Raw genomic sequence first — 16,506 nt, forward strand, 5'->3', positions numbered from 1 at the left:
CGGAAGCGATAAAATAACGAATGTTATGTTAAAGAAATTACCTAGAAAAGGTATAGCCGCTCTAACAAATATCGCGAATGGAATTATGAGGACAGAACACTACCCAGAAAAATGGAATAAGATGAGATGTGCTGGATATTCGATCAAAATATGCAAGTTGATCAGGAATTATCTCAAAAATAGAAGATTTTACGTGAAAGTGGCAGAAGTAATAGAATGAGTTCTACAAGAGACGATTGACAAAACAAATGACTGGTGCATAAAGTGGAAAATCAAGCTCAATGGACAAAAGAGCCAAGCAATATTACTACAGAAGAGAAGACTGCGACCCGAAATTGGATGTTGACGGCGAAGAAATCGACTGGAAAAATGAAGCCAAATATTTAGGAATAACGCTTGACAAAGGACTTACTTGGAAAAGTCATATCAAACAAGCAATCGACAAAACGAAAGCAGCGATGGATAGACTCTATCCTCTGATAGGGAGAAGAAGCCACATGTCGAAAGAGACAAAATTGAAGATAAGCAAAGCCGTTGCTAGGCCTCAACTGACTTATGGATCAGTTGCCTGGGGTTTCGCGGCAAAGAGCCATATCAAAAGAATTCAGGCCACTGAAAACAAGCTGCTACGATGTACAATAGATGCACCTTGGTTTGTCAGGAATAGACAGATTTATAAGGACCTGAAATGGGAAACCATAACGGAATTCATGAACAGAAAAGCAGAGAAATTATTCGAAACAGCGAAAAACCATCCGAATCAAGAACTCAGGAGACTAGTGAACTACGACCCTGAGGAAGACAAAAGGAGAATGCGAATTTACCGAAGGAGACCAAGAGATCAATTAAAAAGAGATTAAAATAACAACAGAAACTTATTGAAAAATTCAATAAAGTGTTAATCCAATAGAGGATAACACATAAATCCCAGCACGATAGTGTGCGAGAAGAAAACCGACCAAGAGATGAACGGTTTATAGGCAAATGCCCGGAACCAAAATTCAAGAAGCAGTTGAGGGTTTTTAGTGGGTCTCGAGCTCAGGAGAGTGAGAAACCCCACACTGTTTCCCCTCAGGAGATGAGGGTGGTTCGTCTGTCTTGCAGATTTTCCCCCTGCTACACAAAAAAAAAAAAAAAAATGGATCTTTCTTTTGGGTAGGCCAGTACATCATATCCACGTTTCAAAAACGTCCTTTTGAAGGAGCATATGAATCCATCGTTGATTGATTTATTTACTGTCTCAGATATCCGAATTGATGATGGTTGTTTTCGAAAGATAAACTTTCGAAAATATATCTAGAGAAGTTAAGAGAACGTTTATTTAAATTGTTTTTTGACTAAATCAACTGCATAGTCATGAGTAAAATCTCTACCTATATCTCACCTCCTCTACATGCTCATTTTCCACCACTCACGTTCTATGCTTATTAAGTAAAGGATGACATTCTTCACGTACTTTGAACGGCCAGTCCCTCGGAGAATATTTTCAGGATGTGCCATCAAGATATTTCACTACATTTAATCCATCAGTCGTAAATCAATTATTCTTCTTCGCCAGTTATTTTCCCAGACTCTGTTTCTGCTCGCTACAAATCTAATCACTTACCGAGTAACCCCTGTAACGTCCCCTATAGCACAACATCCCATCTAATAAATTGTAGAAGAGGGTCCCAATGCGATAAGATATGAAAGAATCAGCTTACGAAATAAAGTTTTCCCGTTTTATGGAAAAGTTCCAATGCTCGAACGCGGACAAATTTATACGAGGAGATGAAACGCTCCAACCACTACTAGACTTATCTTTTGGCTTCATAATGAAATGATCAAATCAATTGATTCTCTTCAGTTCATACACTCACACCTCTATGTTTATTTCAAGGAAAGCTGGAAGAAGAGATATCAACCTAACCATATCGAATATTGAATATGGGTAGACCTAGACTTACACTTAGGAGTTAGGACCATAATCATATAAGCATACTCAGTTAAAGACGTAGACCTGCACTTAGACTTAGAACTATACTTATTCGTAGACGTATACTTAGGCGTAGATATACAAGGTGTCTGTGAACAAATGCGAAGGACTTAGGGGATGATTACTCGATGAAAATAAGCCGGGGTAGTTCCTTTAATTTTTTTTTAAATCGACCTCCCTTCCAAGATACAGCCTTTGGAAGGCGATGACGAGTTGACAGTTTTTAATTTTTTTACGGGTCCTAAAACTATACATAATATGAAGCACTAAGTAAATGTTACTCACTCAATTTTTTTAGATCTCATAATGTTTGGTCCTTTTATAAGAACATAAATTCACACCGTTTTTTTTTTATTGTGTTTTCAACACCGCATCTTGAATAAGAAGTTGGAGAAAATATCCAGCAGCAAAGGGTCCCTGTGAAGAGCTGGGTTTTTTGGACCAGTACCCTCATTATCGCAGTTCGATATTTCTCATATGAATTTTGTTGTTTCATACGCATATTTCGCTTTCGCTTCAGCTTCAAATCGATAAAAAATACAGTCCACTTTTCTCAACAAATAAACTGAGCTACCGGACATAACACATAACTTCATTATTAGGGGTTGAAAATAACAACCAATTATGATTTTCCTTCAAAAATTGGAACACACATATACAATGAAATGGAATGAAGAGTGATCTCCAGAATTGAATGGGAAACCATGAGAGAATTTCATTTTTCTAAAATCTATCCCACGAAAACAATTTATGAAGGAAAATCATTAGAGATTTTTATTTTCAGCCCCTAATAATAAAGTTATGAGAGTGAGTAACTAAGTGCTTCATATTATGTATAGTTTTATGACTTAGTGTTTTTTAGAACCCGTGAAAAAATTAAAAACTGTCAACTACTCATCGCCTTCCAAAGGCTGTATCTTGGAAGGGAAGTCGATTTCGAAAAATTTATAGGAACTACCCCTGCTTATTTTCATCGAGGAATCATTCCCAAAGTCCTTCGCATTTGTTTACAGACACCCTGTATATCTACGCAAAAGTAGACATGTAGGTATATATCTACTTTCGATACCTACTCTGAGTAGGTATTGTTACGATTCGTTTATTAAACATTTATTTTATTTTGTACATAAAATTGTTATTTGAATCAACGAAACGAAATCGCAACTTATCAAAAACTATTCAATTCTCAACTAAATAAGTGACTGGCCAAAAAAAATATTTTGACTGACTACTTTCTGTTATTTTTTATGTTTCCATGCCATCCAAAATTTCCTAACACAGCATCTATGATGAAGATTAATGAATTTCTTATAAATTAATAACAATTTCTTCTAGTTCCTTATACTTATTGAACAAACTGAACTAAACAATATTATATTGGGAAAACTCAATCCATAATAAAATCCCCAAAATTAAAATATTTATTCTCCAAATTGAAAATTTTGGGAATAAACATTGAAAATTTTCCAAACTGAATTAATTTTTACTGTATGAATAAATTTCAAATCTTGATAAAACTGAACTTAACTGCGATTTTGATAAAAAAATTAATGAACTATTCGCCTATGCCTTCTTTTTTGAATCTTATATATTTCCTTTTCGTCCTCTTTATGTTTTTCTCTTCATTCTGTTTCAATTTTACACAAACTTTCTGGATGATATTCCCCCATTTTCTGTTCCTTATGTAATTCCAATTTCTTATATATGTTTCTTCTTCATCATTGAACCATAACAATGCTCGATCTACCAATTCCTCAACATTCCTAATTAATAGCACTAGTACTGTATATTTTCCTTATACCTTTCCATTGAAATTGAATTTTTTATCCCCTTACTTGATTATTTCTGACGTAGAATTTTCTTTGTGCATGACTCTTTCTGATGTTTAATTTTGTGTTTTTTCATTCTCCTTAATCTCCCTCATTTCATTTATGTCATCATCCTGCTTTTCGTGTACCTCTTTTCGAATATAATGTTCTGTAAAATCTAATTCCTCCTGATTTCGTCTCTCTGCTCTTTGTTCCATTGATATTGTATTTGTTTCTTTCTTTCTTTCCATTCTTTTTGCACATTCTCTCTCTATTTCCGTACCCTTTTGACCAAATTTCCCAAATTGTTCATCCAATTTCTTGAAATTTTCATCCAGTTTCTTAGAATGCTCATCAAATTCCTTAAAATGGTCATCAAGTTTGTTATACTGTTCATCGAATTTCTTGTTTATATCTTCTCTCATCTTCAAAATAAAATCCAGTATATTAGAATTATTGTTTTCTTGTTCTCCAGCTAAACTCTTGTTTCTGGATTCCATATTATCGCCTTAAGATTCAAATGGCCTAACTCCAATTTAAACTCAAATTGACATTTTAACTTGGTCATGTTCTTTGAAATTAACTGCGTCGCGTCGGCGCAAAATATTCTGACTGCCTACTTTCTGTTATTTTTTATGTTTCCATGCCATCCTAAATTTCCTAACACAGCATCTATGATGAATGAATTTCTCATAAATTAACAAGAATTTCTTCTAGTACCTAAGACTTATTGAACAAACTGAACTAAACAATATTATATTGGGAAAACTCAATCCATAACAGTATATACTCAGAATAGACATACACTTAGACGTAGAAAGATACGTTAGACTTAGATGTCTAAGTATAATCATTGGTTCTAGACGGATACCTGTTTAAGTTGAGCTGGACTCAAATTTGAACTAATAAGCTTGAAATTGAACTGTACATACAACTAGCCTTACACGTTTAAGGATACCTGGGCATAGGCGGATACTTAGACGTAGACATAGACCTCGAAGTTAACTTGTCCCTGGCCATATATTATTAGACGCATTGATTCGATGCAAAATCTCAATATTGAATTATTAAATTGAATGTATATGTTACATATACTTCATCTGTAAATGATTTTCACATATAATATATCATATTCAATAAAAAATATTGATTTATTGATGATTAAACATGAAGTTCTTATATTTTGCTGAGCCACCCTGTGTAGCTATGAGAGCTTCATACTATCAATGCAGAATTGTTCGGTTTGCTGCATTCGAAGATAATGATTTCAAATGTGGATTATCGAAATAACGTCCGAAATGCAGAATGCAAGAGGTCCACTGGAAGACATAGTACTGATTCATACTTAAGTATTAATACTACAACATCGAAAATAAATGCCAAATAGAACAATTTAATGAGAGTCGTAGATAAAACTGACATTCTGTGGAAATGAAATTCAAATATTCCGCTTTTTCCTCGGGCAAAACCAGTAAATATAAAAAAAATCCTCAGTGCGTCTAATAAACTGGCCAGGGACTGTATACCTAGTTGAGAATAGATTTTCCGACAGAACATGTCCACTAAAGAAGGTCCTCGCTAGATTTTTTCTGTGTTCAATATAAATGTTAGGCAAAAATTGTCAAGAAATAGCAAATCAAGGAGTGGAACAAAGATATATGAAATGAAGGGAACAAATATTTCTCCTCCTCTCCCATCATTTCTCCTCAACGTACAAGCATCGAATAGCGTGACTGAATGTGAGATGTCCTCCCCTCCAATTGCAATTGACCGCGGGCTAATTGCTTTCATATACCATTTACCTTTACCAGGATTACCTTTACTGATTACCATCAGTTTTCACATTTCAATTTTCAGCGACAGAAATCAAACAAACGGGATGCATCGAAAATGGGAAGTTTTACAGGGATCCCAACCGAGCTGCCCATAAGATTTGGACTGAAAGCGAATGCTCCAAATATTTTCTATGCCTGGATGGCGAGGTTTTCGAGTTCAAATGCTCGACAGGTCTGTTATTCGACGTGGACCGGCAAATATGCGATTTCAAGGCGAATGTAGACAACTGCGACGTGACGTCAGGTGAGAAAATTGCCTTATATTGCGTTTTCTCTGAACAGGTGGACGTAAAAGTTTGAGAAATGGCGCAAAGGTGTGGTTATTTTTTGTCAAATGTATTTTTTATACCGCGAAGAAGTTCAGAAGATGAGTTAGGGTCGTTTGAGTACGAGATTGAGGTGGAAAGTCAGGTCGTTTCTCATGTCATCCAAGAATTATGATACCACTTTCAAGCCTTATTTGGATTCGATGGAATAAATAAGTCTCTTTTCTTTTTAATGAAGCCTAAATCGCCAGTTGAAAGGATCATTCTTCTTTAGAAGAATGACAGAGGGTTTACCCTGTCTGATAATTTTTCAATTATCGAAAATCTGGATGTGGTTTTAACAGTTTTTTTGATGTCGAAGAATCTAAATAACACCCTTTCAGAGCTAGCCACTCCGAAACCACTTCTAGAAAGAGCTAACTGCGGGGATTACGATCAACTAGGATGCGCCGATGGTACCTGCCTGCCACAAGACTACTTTTGCGATGGTTCCCTAGACTGTCCTGACGGGAGCGACGAAGGTTATTGCAGCGGAAAGAATGACCCGAACGGTGCACCTCCTTGCAACCCTGCTAAATGCAAATTACCCAACTGCTTCTGCTCAAGAGACGGTAATTTTCACCTGCTATCATAGAGGAGTCTGATAAATACCAAAAGTTCGATTTTAGGTACCAGAACGCCAGCAGATTTGAACCTCAAAGACACGCCGCAAATGGTCCTGCTGACATTCGACGATGCCGTCAACGAGGAGAATTGGAATCTGTACCTTCAGCAAATCTTGGTTCCTAAACGAAAGAATCCTAATGGGTGCCCGATAAGAGCTACTTTCTTCATCAGCCATCAGTATAATGATTATCAGATGACGCAGAAGCTGTGGAATATGGGACACGAAATAGCGGTCCACTCAGTCACGTAAGTTTCTGATATCTAATGGTAAAAGCAGTAGGTACCTATACTTCCAAGTGAACTTTTTCACGAGATCGTCTGTTTTTTCTTCTTCTTAATCTTCTTCTCTTCCCTTCCAATAGGATATGTAGCCTCTTGTGGCATTGAACACCAAGCTCTGGTTTCAGCGTTTTGTTGGATGGCCCAGTGGTCTACGTGTGCCTGGTTTCTGTGATTCTGCCCATTCAGCTAGTCTTTCACCGGGAATTCTTTCCACATGGTCCTTCCGAAACCTCCAGCGTAGTCCATGTAACCTCATACTGAAGCTCTAGTGCTTCTCTACTTTCTGAACTCTTATGGACGCCTCACTACTTCTTTTTAATAGTACCTCACCGATATTGCAATATGTAATTATAGGTTAATACTCCAAACTCATTACTACAGACCCTTCAGCTCTTGAAGAGCTTTTATTCCTCCTATGCTATAGTAAGGGAGCCGATGATGCTGAATCGGGATTTACTCGAGCGTCGTGGAGGCCTATATAGTGGATTTTGAAGATAAGATGGTAGAAAGAAAAAAAGGTTCCATGATGTATGCACTTTCAGCTTTCAGCGTTGGTGAAAGCTTCTGCAGGGTCTCAAAGTTGTAAAAAAAATCGTCAGCTGTACATACTCGAGCGTGTCAGAAAGATACTGGATATGCCCTATGTTGAGATAAATTCACCAGAGTAAAGCAAAACCAAAGCCCTTACTCATTCAGAATTCTCGACAACAATAAATATGTCAAATGCGATTGGTTTATTAGTCGACCCCTTCCTGTACCTATAATCGTTTTTATATTCATTATGAAAGTTGTGGCAAGGTCAATGTAGAATCCCAGTCTAATCTACATTCATCCAATTGTCAAAATGACAAGGTATTTCTATGATGACAATATCGAAATTAGTTACGAAAATTTTAGTGTTGTCTCTGACTGAACCTTAGAATGTACTATTTTCCAACGAGTGAATTTTCGCTTCAGCATGTATCGCTAAACACCTCGCATTAATCGCCATATATATCTCAATAACGTTTGAACGTAGAAAAAATTGCTTAGGACAGGATTTGTAGAGAATGTTATACTCTACAACTTTTATAATGAATGCGAAAAAGAAAGCTAAAACTGTCAGATTATATGTTTCCGATATTCTTGAATCATTAGCTTCAAAATAAGAAAAAACGCCACCGCGCTCGAGAATGTACACGTGACTTTTTTTTTTTTGCAACTTTGGCGCCCTCCCAAACATTTTCGACAAGCTTAAATTGTCAGATTAAGAGAATATATAATTTTCAACATGAAATTAACCACATATGTCTTAATCTGACACGCTCGAGTATGTACAATGATCGTTTTTTTTTACTCTTCTGACAGACTGTCCTAGACAATTCCCTCTATATACAGGTCTAATTTTTGGTAGAGGTACTCTACAGGGTCCAAGGAATGTCCCCTTATATTAATCTGACACGCTCGAGCAAATCCCGAATTTCCCTCTTCGGCTCCCCAATTACTAGGGAAAAGTGAGAGCACTTATTCTTCTCCAAACATATTACTTCATATTTTTGTTCAGCCTTCGATTCCCTTCCTGCAGACAAATTATTCCCGCGGAATGACAAAGATCCATATCAGTCTTTCCGAGATTTTCCATCTGCATCTTGGGTCTAATCATCAAGAATATCGAACCAAAAAGATAACTTTACTTTTTCAAGGCATCGTGGACCTGAAGACTGGTGGTCAAACAACGCTACAATAGAAGATTGGTTTGATGAGATGGTTGGAGAAGCTAACATCCTCAACAGGTTTTCGAAAATACGTCTAGATGAAATAAGAGGTTTGAGAGCGCCCTTTTTGAACGTTGGCTGGAACAGGCAATTCTTGATGATGAAGGAATTTGGTTTCGAGTACGACAGTTCGATGATCGCTCCATTTAGCAACCCTCCATATTGGCCATACACTATGGACTTCAGAATACCCCACAGTTGCATAGGTAAACGTTGTTTAAGGAAATCGAACCCAAGAGCTCATTTTGAGAAATCATCTAAAAACACCCTTTTTGTAATCTAGTTAGACAAACGAATTATTCTTTTCCAGGACATAAACAGAATTGTCCCTCCAGGTCTTATCCAGGTCTATGGGAGCTCGTAATGAATCCTCTAGACGTCCAAGACAACATTTGTCCTATGATAGACTCTTGCTCTTTGAAATTAACGGGAGATGAAATTTACACTATGTTTATGCATAATTTCAAGAGGCACTACCACACGAATCGTGCACCATTTGGTCTACATTTCCACTCCACGTGGTTCAAAAAAAGGGACAACTTATCCGCTTTTCAGGTAAGAAGGCAGCGGTTCCCAACCAAGGCTTATTGGAAGTATCTGTCTCAAAGTCAAGATGCACTGACAATGAAACAGTGAGCCCAAAATTTGATACTTGACTAGCTCATTGTACTGAACATTTATCCTCTGATTTTAATTTTGACTTTCTCAGCAATTTAACCAATTCATAGTCCATTTTTTCTTATTCCAGAAATTCCTCGATGACGTTCTGAAGAGGCCTGACGTTTGGTTTGTGACGAATTCTCAGGCTATAAAGTGGATGAGGAGCCCAAGAAAGTTGAACCAATTAGAATTCTTCGAAGACTGGAGTTGTAAGAAGCACTTCAGGAAATCCGAGATAGCATGCAGCACTCCGAACGTCTGTAAGGTTTACAGCAGGGTTTTTCAGCAGGAAAGAGTCTTTCACACATGCGCCGAATGTCCGCATCGGTATCCTTGGTTGAGAAATGAGTTTGGAAACGACTGAACCATTGAGATTGAAGAATTTGCCTAGAATTTTGGGATAGAAAGAAATGTGCATCGTAGGGTGTGTGATATTTTTGTACTAGTCTTGTTTTCATGGAGAATAAACTCATAAATTTTACGTTTTGTTTTACTGGAGATTCTTCGAAGAGGTTTTCAGCGGGAGAATTTTCCAGCAGAAGGAATTCTCAGCAGTAGTATTTTTCATAGATTTCTTTACATGTGAGTTCAGCAGGAGGTGAGTTAACCTCAGTGAAAGTTTCCATCAGTGAAAAATTTGAACATGATTGAGAGCAATCTCAATATGAACGTTTTCTTGAAGGAGATTTTTCAGTATGGGAATTTCAGATAGGATTTTTTCAACAAAGGAAAATTTTTCATAGGTGGATTCTCAGCCGGAAATTTTCCCAGCAGGAAATATAACCTCAGAGGTTTCTCACCAGGTGAATTTCTCAGCAGGAAGATTTCTCAGAAATTTTTTCTCAGCAGGGGGTTCTTGCTCACAATTTCAATAGGTAATACACTGAGAAATAAGTTTAGATACGACATAATATTGGTGAAGAAATGGGAAACACAATGAAATTGGATTCTGTTATCACACTACATTAGTAAAACACTGTTTCTCTGATCTGGAGCTTCTTAATTGCAATAAAAAGTATTCAATCGGTGTACGATCGGAACTAACGGCAAATGTGGGTCAATAGCCAATAAATTTCCATTTGTGCATTCGAAATTGTGAATGCATTGCAGAGGTGAAAAGCCACAAAAACCCGAATAACCCATTGGATTTCATCATGTAATGATGTAATGCAATCAGCTCCCTCAGAATTACGAACACCTGAAATGGAAACAGCTTTCGATGGCATGAATTGTCCCATCTGCATCCATTGACAAACTAATAGCCCAGCAAACATTTTTAACTCGGCCCAACGTTGGGTTAGTGCTGCGATGTTAGAGTCGGTATACTGCAAATAGTGTCACATCGGCCGACAGCCGCCCGACGGACTATGAGCCGACATGTTGCAGAGTCTGCACACCGCAGATCCGGTGACGATTCGACTGTGCAAAAACACATCGGTTTAGCGTCTATACTATGCTTCAAATACGCTCCTCAAATTAATCGTTACGACGTCGGTTCAGCTTCTACAAAATATCGGCACCACGTCGGCTTTACGTCTAGACAATGCTGGGAATACGCTGTTCCAATTGATCGGTACAACGTCGGTATAATATATACATACCTGCAATACTAATGCTCGTTCTCACCAATAATCTCTAAATTTTAAGGGACACGTAAGCATATTTACGTGACATTTCTTACTACTCATGTACGATTTCTGTCTCTTCAACTTTTAGGAGACACTTAATACCAACTTAACGTTGCTAAAATTGAATTCGTACTAGAGTTAGAAAGAAATGCCAAGTAAATATGCTAAGGTGCCCCTGAAAATTTGAGAATCGTTGGTAGAAATTGGCAAATCCAAAAAAAATTAAATATGAATTATTTGATCAATAATTTCTGATCTTTGAATGTTTCTTATGAAATCTCGGAATCATTTCTCATGTTGAAGGAGATCTATTTTTTCTTCAAATATTTTTTGAAACCTTGCAACACTTCTATTGTGATTAGGGCAAGACAATTTATACAGCCAAATGAAAAGAACCTTCATATATTCAAACAACTTAAATATAACGCTCATATAATATTATACATATATAAATACTTTGTAGGTTGAAAGAACACATAAAAACGACTAGCTTACTTGAAAAAAAAACTATACATTTATTCACTGCTCATTATTATTGCCTGCTTCTTTTTCCTCCGCTCTTTTCAATCTGCCCCCTGCTCTGTCCCCGGCATTGCGAAGCCAATTCATTACATGATTCATTTCCATATCAGTGGCACTTCTTGTAATAGGATTTATCCTTACAGATCCTGGATAATAGAATTTCATTAGTTGTATTAAATAAATTTTTGAATTTCATATAGAATATCATCTTATATGTGTCTAAATTAATTAAATATATGTCAACATGCAAAATGTGTATTCAATTTAAGTAACTTCCTTATATTCAAAAATGTCAACATTTTCGACCAATACAACATGAAAACTCACCATGATTAAGCTCAACAATATTCGCCATTGCTTCTAATCCATTTTTATTATTAATTCCTACCCGACCAATTCAGGGAAATTCCTGATTCATGGCTTATTATGAGTTAGATTATTTTGCGTGTTGTCTCTGCTACGTCCTTACCCCCGTTGTGGCCAAATTTGGACAACTGAAAAATATTTGTATATACATATAGATTTTTCTGTCTTTCAAATTGTAGAATTTTTTCTCTAGAATAAAAAAGACCAAAACCAAAAATTGAAAGCATATCCCAAAAGAGTAGATACATAATTCTACCTACACATTTTTTCAAATATTCCAGATCATATATAAGTATATCAGCATCGAATTTCTTCAATTCTTCGTACCTTTTAATTTTGATGGTGTTCTTATCCATTTCTGCACTTTTTTTATCTACATGCAATCTCAAAAGATCGTTGAAGTACTCGGTTCTAATGATGGTGATGATGTACTACTTGGACCTAATATTTCGAGAACTCTCTGTTTCACGTGATGATATTCCTGACGCCTACTCCGACGTTTATTAGAAATAGAAATACCATTTTATTTTGATTTCTTGTACTCACCTGCCCTGGGACATCACTGTTACTATGTTAATACAACACAACACAACAAGGAAGTTTTCAGAAAGAAAAATTTCCTCAAATAGCCTACTCTTAAAAACTCTTTTATCTTCGAAACACGTGCACACGTACGCCGCCTGAATGAAATAACGCTTCGATACGGAATTACGGAAATTAGATTGTCTGGAAGCTCTTATGCAAAATCCCGCGAAATTTAAATAGTACAGCTTGACCTTATGTTAAGGGTAAAAAGCGCTGAAGATGCATCTAACCGCAACCGATCCGATGAAAATAAATCGCCAAGAAGTTGCTCATCTAACAGCAGCGTTTTGCCGACGCTGGCTAGATGCTCATGTTTCGCCACATCTTCAGCAGCGTAAACCATGTCCTCGGATCTTCAAAGGTCCGATGATGTGTAACAGCAGTACGCACTTCGCCAGCAGTAACAGCACACAGCCGACGATTTACCGACGATAAATGTTTGTTGGGAGGGACCAAAAACCCGACTATTTCGCCTTTCCCATCGCAGAATTTGATCGGACGGTTATATCACATCGGTAATATAGTACGTGGAGGTTTTTTGAATGCAAAAAGTGGGGTAGCAGCGATTTTTTAGTATGTTGTTTAGATCACGGTCTTAATGAAGAATCCAAGTTTTCGACCTCGAGGCGCATGCGCTCGAGCCACCATCTTGGATTTTAGGTACAAAAATTTGTTTTTTTGATAATAACTCAAAAACGATGGTTTTAACGACAAAATATGTCCCATACTAAGTTGAAAAGAACAAAATTCCCTACATTTTTGTCAAAACATTTTTTTTGTAGCACACATATGTTAGGAGTTACAGCTCCGTGAAATAGCACTATTTAAAAAAAAATTCGGATACTTTGATTGAGTTTAATTTTCTTATTCTTATTGAATATCATTATATTTTACATTATTTTAAAAACAAATAAAGGGCACTTGAATATTTTCATTTGATTTTTACTACTTTTCGGAACGTTTCGATGGTCAGGGTTGGTTATTGTCGGTGTCCTGGTCGCAGTTTTGGTCCGTGTCTGAAAATAATCGTCATCCTCGTCCTCGCTTTCAATGCGGATTTCCGGCATATTTCCGCAAGATCCATTTTTGCAGAAGCCACATACAACCAAATATTTGAGTCCAGCCTTTCGGCAGCTGCATATGCCCCACCACAGCCCATTTTGCAACTACAAGATTCCGATTTTGCCGGGAGCTGGTTTTTCCGCCATTGTTATGGGAGTGAGCCCGTAAGCGTTATACTTCCAACCCCAGTCTTCAGGATTTTTCTCTATGCCACTCCATTTCTGTACTTGGTGGTACGTCCTAAAGGCGTGGAATTGCGCCGCGTCTTTTATAGTCGGCAAAGAGGCAAGATTGAATCTACTTTTCACCGTCGATTTGGCGAAGCGTTGAAAACGAATCTCTTCCAAACTCTCTTTATCCATGTTGCTACCATATAAAGCTACAAAAAACCGTACTCTGGCCTCGGCAATCTCCTCTGGCGTGGCATCTTGTTGGTGGGAAATTTGTATTATTTCATGAACCGCTCTGTTCTTTTCTATCAGCGTACAAAATTTAGTTTTTTCCTGATTGAATAGGGATGACGTAGTGCCACAACCACTGAAGACATGCAAGAACAGAGTGTGCTTGGTTGCTTCTTCATATTTGAAGCTACTTGCTGAATATATCCTCTCAGCAGTATTTCCTCTACCAGGTTTACGGAAAAAGATAGAACTTTCGGCTGGTGCTAAGGCTGTCAGAAGTACTAAAAGGTCGACGTCTTCCCCGACCACAAATACAGCATCAAATATAGATTCACTGCATAATGAAATTGCAGTGTTGACAATTAGTACATCGGCGTCATTTTCAGCTTGTTTAACTGTAAATGCAGCCAGCCCAAATTTGTTCTTCAGCATTGTTATGAGACGAACTTTATTTTTTTCATTGGCTAAAAATCGCTCCTGTGAAAGATGCACCATTATTGTTTCATCAAATAGGACATCGGCAGACAAGTGCTTTTTCGATCGACGAAATCTTTCTGCGGTCTCTGTATTTGTATTGCCACCATCAGTTGGATAACCATCAAAAACAAAAATTGCGTGGAAGTCAAAATCATCTCGCACATAAATAACAGAATATAATACTTTTTTTTCAAATAATGACACTTCACGGAGCTGTAACTTCTGAAACATGTGTGCTAAAAAAAAATTTCTCCTACAAAAAAATGTAGAAAATTTTGTCCTCTTTAACTTTGTATAGATTATGTTTTGTCGTGAAAGCCACCGTTTTTGAGTAATTATCAAAAAACCAAACTTTTGTACCTAAAATCCAAGATGGCGACTCGAGCGCATACGACAATATAATATTTGCAATTAAATGAAATTATTCCATACCTTCATGAAATTCAATTATTAATTATTGTTATGTAAATCTCACTAACAAAAAATGTAAATAACAGTTTCCATCCGGTGGATATCTCTAACTATATAGCTAAAAATTCGCTTTCTGTGTGTCTCTTTTTCAAATATTTTCAAATATAGTATGTATATCTAATATTCGTAAGAACGTCTGAGTACAGAATATTTATATTTTATGGTAAGGCAGTAAGGACTGTGGTTTTTACATATATCTATTATATAATAGATACGACGATGGGTTTTTAAAGCTATGATGATTGGCAAAATTTCAAGATTTGAAAGATAAAAAATTGCTCAGATTGTTAATCTATGGTCCAGGAGGGTGGAAAATTTACACATGACCTTTGTTTCGGGAATTTTCAAAAAATATTAAGTTTGAAATGTTTCATCAGGAATACGAATAAATTGGCGAAAAAATAAAAATAACTGTTAATAATGATTTCAATCTAGTCATTTTGCCGATTTTTCAAATGTTGTGTGATACGCACGTTATGGTATTTTCGATAGATAAGTTATAGGATTTAATATCATATCAGGCCTTTTTCAATTCGCACACGAACAAAATGAATTCATTTAAAGGCTTATATTTAATTCTACCGTAATTGGCATGGGAATCCATGAAATACGTTTAGATTTACGGCATCCACTATTTGTTATTAAAATGATATCAAACTAGGATAACGATAAATTTTCTATATAGGATAAAATTGTTTGAGTATTTTATCATTCCAAAATTTACAAACTGATGATCACGATTTCAGGAGGTTGAAACGAAACTACCACTTATGTTGTAGATTTTGATAGTTTAGTCGTACATGAAATTACATTCTACAAAAAATTGGATCGATCAGCACAATTCTACTCTGGATAATGAATATCATTTGCATAGAAACTTTTTCATTATCACATAAAAAGACTACACATTGTTCACCATAGAAGCTTTTGATATAATGTAAAAAAGTGTAAAAGTACATATAATAAATTGATATAAATATTGTGAAGGTCCAAATTTCCATGAAAATTTCGTAACAGCTTAGGCATCAGTTCTTCAGACCACAGAAGGATCTATGCCTACATTCAAAGAATAATTCCTGTAGTTACCAGCCCTTGCCAGAACTTTTGTGAATTCCTGCACATTCGGATAAAAAGTAGTTGGTACGCTGTGTATAGTTGGGGGATACCTGAAAACCCACAGAAATAAATAAAACGTTATCAGATATTTAGTGTTCTGTAGTTATCAACAACGGTTATAAACCGTTTTCAGTATGGATTAAAATTTCTCACCTTCCATAATCACTTGAAGTCGTCCTATAGAACGGATTTACGGGTGGAGATCGTTGAATACCATACCCATAAAACCAAGATGGATACTCGAACCTCTTCGGAAGATTGCACGTTCGATAAAATTCTGAAGTTTTCTCAATAGGTTTATCAGATTCCGAACAGAACATATTGGAAGATTTTGATGAAATCTTTCTCCTATTTTTTAGGGATATTGACGTGAAACCATCAAATCCGTAGTAACCAAGGAGATAAAGAATTTCAGAACGCTTAACGACCGCTTATGGAGAGTACCCTCCAAGAATGATCACTCAAACATTGCTTTATTGGCTTAATTGGAAGTATCCCATAATATTATTTTCAAATTTGAATATCATGGAAATAAAATGCGGATTCCCATTCAAAAATAACGTCAGATCAATAAAAATGAAGACCATGTCAATTGTCATTATATTGTCAGAATTGAAATGTTAATAGTTTTA

The 16,506-nt window shown here is 36.4% G+C and overlaps 2 protein-coding genes across 2 annotated transcripts in view; one reads left to right on the forward strand and one right to left on the reverse strand.

Moving 5' to 3' along the window:
* Positions 1-9,727, forward strand: part of LOC123316714 (chitin deacetylase 1) — a 29,205-nt gene extending 19,478 nt beyond the window's left edge. The window contains exons 2-7 of the mRNA XM_044902913.1: positions 5,641-5,862; positions 6,268-6,495; positions 6,553-6,796; positions 8,515-8,792; positions 8,897-9,141; positions 9,335-9,727. Coding sequence (XP_044758848.1) covers positions 5,641-5,862; positions 6,268-6,495; positions 6,553-6,796; positions 8,515-8,792; positions 8,897-9,141; positions 9,335-9,610 — 1,493 coding nt within the window. The 3' untranslated portion in view covers positions 9,611-9,727. The remainder of the gene's footprint in view (positions 1-5,640; positions 5,863-6,267; positions 6,496-6,552; positions 6,797-8,514; positions 8,793-8,896; positions 9,142-9,334) is intronic.
* Positions 9,728-15,531: 5,804 nt separating this feature from the next.
* Positions 15,532-16,430, reverse strand: LOC123316661 (UPF0691 protein C9orf116). The gene is made up of 2 exons (XM_044902851.1): positions 16,028-16,430; positions 15,532-15,924 (listed from the first exon to the last, which is right to left on the reverse strand). The coding sequence occupies exons 1-2, from the start codon at positions 16,192-16,194 to the stop codon at positions 15,792-15,794; spliced, it is 300 nt and encodes a 99-aa protein (XP_044758786.1). The 5' UTR covers positions 16,195-16,430; the 3' UTR covers positions 15,532-15,791.
* Positions 16,431-16,506: the final 76 nt, after the last annotated feature.

Source organism: Coccinella septempunctata, chromosome 7, assembly GCF_907165205.1.
Source record: "Coccinella septempunctata chromosome 7, icCocSept1.1, whole genome shotgun sequence".
Lineage (NCBI taxonomy): Eukaryota > Metazoa > Arthropoda > Insecta > Coleoptera > Coccinellidae > Coccinella > Coccinella septempunctata.

Bases quoted from the DNA above. Each gene is read 5' to 3' on its own strand.
- LOC123316661 (XM_044902851.1), bottom strand. From the start codon at position 16,194: ATGTTCTGTTCGGAATCTGATAAACCTATTGAGAAAACTTCAGAATTT. The intron at 15,925-16,027 runs GTGAGAAATTTT...GTGGGTTTTCAG, and splicing joins ACTTCAAGTGATTATGGAAG to GTATCCCCCAACTATACACA.